The following is a 7,153-nucleotide window of genomic DNA, read 5'->3' on the forward strand; positions in this document are numbered from 1 at the left end:
TCAGTGTTCAAACAATAAAATAAAGAATATAAATTCATTATGTGGGATCTTGTGGGCAAAGAAATATTTCTCTTTAGAAGATAGAAGCAATATAATGTGAACTGAACAGTTCTCAAGTGCCTTAAATTGCTTGATATCTAAGAACATTTTCCCCAACCCCCAGAACAACCTGCCAACCCTCTATTTATAGCTAGTGACCACAAGCTGGGGTTCTCCCTCCCAGGGGAATCCTGCTATTAAATGTGTTATTAAAAACTCCCATGTTGCTGTTTTATAAGTTATTACTGCTGTCCCTTTCTCTGGGTTCCCATATCTCTGACTCTGGAGAGGTGGAGACAGGGCTGCTTTGAAGATAGCATTCAGCTCTCTTCCTGGATGCCATAAAGCATGATACACATGCTAACAGAGAACTTTTATTCTGCATTTTGATTTCTTCCCCTTGGTAAGAGCGCTCTGTATCATTGGGACCTGGCCACATATTTTAATTGGTTCTAATCATGCAATTTCATACAGATCTTTTGAATTCTTATCAGTCAGTCAGTCTTGGGCCAAATCATGCCCACTGCCTCCCACAGATGTAGGAGACAGAAGCACAGTGGATCTCATCAGGAGAGCATAAGGAATAGGGGAGTGGCATACCTGAATCTTAATTTTCCTTTCCTGATGACCCCATAGGTTTGAAGAACTCTGCTACAGGAGGAAGTATATAACAGGATTATAAAATAATTATTAAAGGGAGAACAGTAGAAAACAATAATTAATCATCTGCAAAATCTCCATAGAATCTTTCTAGACAGGAGATAATTTGTTACATAGTCTCCAACTTTTCTGGAAGGCTCTCCTATTTGTTATGTCTACCCAACTCTACAGACTATGGCCAAATTTGGCCGTAGTGAGCACAGCAGTGGCAAGCAGAGATCCTGCTAGTTAGGGTAGGATTCTGCAGGGATGGCTAGAACAAAAACGAAAACACATGCAAATCACCAGACCTCTTGATAGCATCATACAGAGTAGCCAGATAAATCACAGGTCAAAATCTGTGGAGACTTGGTGCCCATACAAGCTTGCAGCCCACCTCCTACTGCACAGCCTTGAAACAGAGACAGATCCTGCACCGCTGAAACGAATGAGGTGCCTCACAGATGTTCTCCTTGCCTCCCCAGAATGAGCCCCGGGTCTATCAATCAGAATGCATGCCAATAAATAAGCATGTTGTTTTGTCCAGAACGTACTCATTGTAGTTGTTATTAAAACATAGTTGGCTTTTAGCCCACTTCACAATCTTGTGTGCCATTTTTCATTCATCTCAAGTAATAGAAGAAGCCACTACTAATACAAAATATTCAGTGAACAGTGCTGCTTATGAAAACTATTTGTAAAACTTCAGACAAGCAGACAGTTATGCACCCACCTCTTTGTCGACTGTTTCCTCATGAGCGATTTAGCCATTTTGGAAGGGGCAGAGGAAACGTCATTCTGTAAGGAAACCCACCAACAATAAAACCAAGGAGTAGAGTTTTGCTGCAGTTGTGGTGTAAAAAACATACAGTGGGTTACCACTAAAAATATTTACTATTGTTATTGCAGGGTCCATTATTATCTGGTAAGAACTCTAGATCCAGGCCACAGCATCCATGTAATCTACCTGCCTGCCAACATCAATTTTCTATTTGGGGAGATCCCTGCTGCAATAGGGGAGTGTTTAGTGGTGAAAAGAAGAAGTTAGGGCTTCCCTTTTCAGTGCTATTTCTGGAGGTGGGTTAAGAAGGTATAGCAATAAGCGGTTCCTCCCACTTGAGTCCAATTCATAGAAAGGGACCCAGGATGAGCCCGGGAGTTGCAGAGCTTGCATTTGTTGCAGATCCCAAAGCAGACACATGCTGTCCCTACTGCCTGTTCCATTCTGTATGAAGTTAGAATGGTGAAATAGAGGAAAACATCACTCTGAATGATTTGGAGAGCAAGATCTTTATAGAATGTATTTCAATACACTTTGTGCTCACAAGAAAGAGGAGACAAGCAGGAAGAGGAGGACAGCATGACAAGAATGTGCACATCCATGAAATAAAACAAAATCACCAGCCTTCACAGTACTTTTAGTGGCTCTCTTTGTCATGCACCAAACACCAAGCATAAATCATAATGGTAAAGAGAATGGCTGAGGCTGGATAAAATACAGCTAAATGTTTCACATATCAAATATTCAGTGCTAACCAGAAGACAATCTTAAATGTACATCTGATTCAAATATAAAAGCTTTCCATGACACATGCGATTTTGTCTTTTTATAGCTGCATTAACTGATAGACACTATCTGCCTCAATATATTTTACAACAGTTGAATAAATGCTGGGAAAGGAGTATGTGCATCAGACCCTATATATATGAAGAAACTTTGAGTGTATTTGCTTATTCATCAATACCCTTACCTTGCATAGTAACTGCTCAACAATGCAAAATATATAGGACACAAACCCTGTAAAATTGCTCTTCAGAGGGAACTCGAGGTATTTGAACTGTGAAGTTATTGTTTATAATGTGAAGTGAGGATCTCTACCAGAATATTGCATATAATTAATCCAAAAATAGTTACTTAACTAGACTTGAGAATATGCTGACAAAGGGATATTCAAACTAAAAATTAAACATCTTCTCTTCAGTGTATTGTTGTGGAATATCTAGTTACTGCAGTGTTCTAGGAGCCTGATTTTTTGGGTGTACAAGGAATGCCAAATCTCCATTTAGTCAATTGTAGTTTGGGGTGTTTATTGAATACAGGATGGTGTACACTTTTGAAATATCAGCTATACAGAGGCAAAAGGAGACAAGTTCAGTATTATATATTAATTTACATTGTTTCCCATTCTCCCTTAAATGTTATGTCACTTTCCCTTGCAGACTGCATACTATTCCATTTAAAATACTGATTTTCCTCTCTCACATTTCATAAGTCCGTTTCATTTGTTCCTTTGCTTGTGTATTCATAACGTCCACAGGAACGTGCACAGCTTGGAAATGGCATATTTAAGTCAATTCAGTGCCTATAAAGGGAATATAAAAACCACTACACAAATGGCTAGATTTTCTCCAGCCTCATGTTAACATGGCAGAAGACCCCAAAGGTGAAAAGTCCACTGGAACAAGACTGCAGCAGCACAAAATGGCCACAATCTTCCTTATCCTGGAAGGAGGTCTTGCGCAGCCAAAAAAGTGGGAGCATTTGAGCAGAAAGAGACTGTTATATAAAAGAGACATGGATTTTATAAAGGTTTTGTTTGTGAAAATACCAGAATCCCAACACTACATCCAGTGTAACCTGTTCATCCGCAGAACATCTGTAACACAGGAATGGACACTGCCCTACCAATATGGCTCAGCCTTAATCTGCATCAATCTGTAGGAGTGGGGGCATTCCTGACTGCATCAGCAGTCAGTGTTGCTCCCATTGTAGGCAATTTGTTGTAAAGTGCTGCCTTTAAGATTCAATATGGTAACTTCCCACCAAATAAAATATGGAAAGGCACTGTCACTTTGAAAAACATAAAATAGATGTCCTTCTCTCTGTTGTTAACATCACTAAAACAACAGTTTAAAACCTAACAGACTTATCACTAATGCAGTTTGTTTACTTTTCACATTATATTCATCTTAGAAAGTGATGCAGAGGAACAGTAGTACTTTTGTTGACTGTTTCAGTTTCTGATTCTCATGAACTAGTAGCGAGATGCTAAAGTGTTCATGGTACAGACACTGCAGTGCAAATATACTTACATTTAAAAAGTTGTTTTCATTGGGACTTGAAAAAAGAAATCACGGAAACAACTTTCTTGAAAACAGTAAGCACAAAGTTTTACAAAAAGGACCTAAATTGATTGGACACTGCCCCTTTAAATGGTCAAGCTGTAAGACCCTTAGCAATGCCAAATGACATTTATCCAAAATAGTTTTAAAGATTCTATTCTAAACAACATTAAAGCCTAATACTATGCTTTATCCTTGGTAACTAAGATATTTTGAGTTTTAAAGGTAAAGACCAAAATCCAGCAGAGACTGATACACATGCACTACTTTACTCATAAATAGTCCCAGTGAAGTCCAGCTGAGTATAGTAATGCAAGTGTGTAATGTTGATCAGGGACAAGAAAAATCAGGCTAATTATTGTGAGTGGTGAGCCCAGGTACAATAGTCTTATATAAAGAGCCATTTATTTTGAGACTTGTAATTACAATAAAGTAGATGTGGTCAACAACTTTTTTCCTCTTTAAGATTTTCTGCCACAGTAATGTACCCTGAGTGCTTTATATTTTTTGTAAAAATTCACACTTTGCTTTTTGTAATTAAGTAATGAAAATTCAGTTTACTAATTTTATCAGTATCAACCAGGTATATTAAAGAAGTGCCTATTAAAAATTCTATGAGCAAGCAGGATGCATGTCAAGAGAACCAAAAGAGAAATTCTGCTGAACATACATGTTAAAATTTTAAAGTGCAGGTTCATCTGAGAAAAGTATTTCTGTAAAACCTGCATCTAGTCATTTCATGTTTATTATGTCCCAGTGTTTCAGATTTTATTTCCTCAGTTTACATGCAAACATTTCCCCCTTATTGCTAACTCTGAAAACTCTACCTGTGAAGAGAAAAATCATGCTGCATTCATCCTTTCTTACACATCACTTCTAGTAACAATCCACTGGCCAAATTATGCCTCAGTAATAGCTGTGCAAATTATGTCTCCAAATTATGACCTTAGTTCCACCTGTTTAACCCTATGATCCTTGAATGGGGATTTCACAGGTGTAACTGAGGGAATAATTTGGCATGTAGAATATTTACTACAGGAGATAATATGAGAAAGAAAGAAACCAGCTTGATTTTTAGTTCCCAAGTAGAGACTAATGCTGACAGGAAAAAGTCTTAGTGGTTTCCAGGCCAAGTTTCTACAAGAAATAAGGAGTATCACAGCATCACTTCTACAGAGTTACTTCTCAGACTAAAAAAACCCTTTGTTTTTAAAGCAGAGCTTATTTTTTCTGTCATCTGATACAAATATACAGTTTAATAATATAGCCTAAAAAACACAATTACACACACAATGATCAAGATTCCTTTATGAAGTTCAAGTGCCCTAATATCCTGTCTGTAAAACTGCAAGCCCTAATTTTTGAAACGGAGAAAAGTATATGAAAGCAGAACATTGCCTGGGGACATTAGGCCAGGCAGTGAGTGGACAATGGGTACAATTCTACAGAGTGCATGTGGATCACAGACTAGAAGACTACTTTGAAGCAGTAGGAAGCAGGCAGTGGCTAGGACTCTGCTGCCTCTCTTTATGTAACCTCACTTCAAGGTCGATGTTATTCTCTGCTTGGCATCAAGCAGTTTGCAAGCAGGAGTCTAAGAATATAGTAGGAAATATCACATATTTGCATCTTTCCTTGACAAATACATGTCAAAAGGACCAGGTAATGTTATTTTGCAAGAGTTCTGCATGAATTCTGACCTCTCATACCCAGCAGGCTGTTAAGAATTGGGCATCATCCATAATACCAGCAATTTAAATAAAAATACATTCTCTCTATCCAAACAGTTTCATATGTAAATAAATCAGTTTCCTGTGCATCTTGGATGTAAACTGTAACCCCTGCACCCTGGTTTCCTTTCTAAAATGCAAGTTACTCCATGCAGTTTCTTTGGAATACGTTGAACTGCAAAACACAAGAAAAACAAGAAGAGATCGTCCAGATACTGTTTCTGTTTTACAGAGTGTCACTGTCTTCAACTAGATAGTTCTGTTTTTTACTTAGACATTACACATGCAGGGAAGTACAAAATGTGATCAATGCAGGAAAGTACAAGTGTGACTGATCAAAATAACCTCATGTGAGAGTTAGCAATTGGAAAGAACACGTGCAGGTTGCATTTGGCAGTTTCATATCTAGCCTCCGTTAACTTCAGGAAAGGCAAAAGTACCAGCAAGATACACAGTGGACACCTTAGGACAGGTTTTCCTAGGCATTTAACATTTCCCTGACCTGGATCTCATGCATGAATCGCCTCCCTCTCTCAGGCCAGCACAGATTTATTTCTCTCATGCAAAGCGGGTTGCTCTGACAAGTTGCAAGGTTTCTGCTTAACAAGAATCAAAGCCCAACATGCTCCCCCAGTCCTACCGCCTGTAGAGCTGGCCTCCTCCAGCTGCGCCGAGATGCTCTCCACTCTCCTCGCGTTCATGCTGAGCGGGGTGGGCTCCCCTAAGTCTCCTCGGGGCTTGGGAAAGAAAAGGGCGGCACGATGTTCCCCCGCCGAGTGCAGAGAGAGAGAGAGAGAGCGGCAGCGCTGTGTAGGGTCCGCCGCGCGCCTGTGTGCCCGAGCCGTGCAGCCGCGGCTCTCGCAGCGCCGGAGCCAGCCAGCTCACCTTAGAGGGAGGCGCGAGGGCGGACGCTCCAGCCAGCCCCCGAGCGGGGCCGTGGCACCCCCAGCCTAGCCTGCGCGGGCACCTCCCCCTGCAACCCGCTGCTGAGTCCCTGTCGGGGGAGGGGGGAGGAGGACAAGCACCCGATCCCGCTGGATCCCTTGGATGGTTCTGCGACCCCCGTGATGGGCTACCTGGAGCTCCCTGAGGGCCCCATTCACGGCTGCCCGGGGTGCCAGTGTTGCTGCTCAAAGTGTTAGCAAAGCATCTACCCCTCTCTGCGCCCAGCCCAGGACATGGAGCCCTTGGCTGCACCCCAGTGCAGGGACTGGTGCTAGAATACCTAGGGAGTAGGCAGCAGCTGTGTATGGCTGCCTGTCCCTGTACCTTGACTCTGGGGAGGGGACACCTCTAGGAGGGGAAAGGCTAGTTTAGTTTCCATGTCCAGCCGCAACCTGCCTTCCCAGAGGCTGCCAAGAAGATAGCTAGCTACTTACCACAGCTAGCAAGGCAGGTGTAGACACCTGGCTCCTAGGAACTGGCCTGAGACCATCTGCTCCTCTCCCACAGGCCAGCCAACAGCATACAACTGAATTTAGCACACAGCCCACCCAGAGACTGCAGGAGTCCACAGAAGTCTAGTGCAGGTATCCACAGAGCTAAAAAGAAACACCCCTTTGCCATTCTTTCTTCAAGTCAGTGTGGTCTGATACACTGGGCCCTTGACTAGGATCTAGGAA

At 41.6% G+C, this 7,153-nt stretch overlaps 1 protein-coding gene across 3 annotated transcripts in view; it reads right to left on the minus strand.

Annotated features, from left to right (window-relative positions):
- Positions 1 to 6,366, minus strand: part of KCNIP4 (potassium voltage-gated channel interacting protein 4) — an 834,558-nt gene extending 828,192 nt beyond the window's left edge. For all 3 annotated transcript variants that reach the window (XM_030563370.1, XM_030563364.1, XM_030563363.1), the window contains exon 1: positions 6,172 to 6,366. In XM_030563370.1, coding sequence (XP_030419230.1) covers positions 6,172 to 6,232 — 61 coding nt within the window. In that variant the 5' untranslated portion in view covers positions 6,233 to 6,366. The remainder of the gene's footprint in view (positions 1 to 6,171) is intronic.
- Positions 6,367 to 7,153: the final 787 nt, after the last annotated feature.

Source organism: Gopherus evgoodei, chromosome 5 (genome assembly GCF_007399415.2).
Source record: "Gopherus evgoodei ecotype Sinaloan lineage chromosome 5, rGopEvg1_v1.p, whole genome shotgun sequence".
NCBI lineage: Eukaryota > Metazoa > Chordata > Testudines > Testudinidae > Gopherus > Gopherus evgoodei.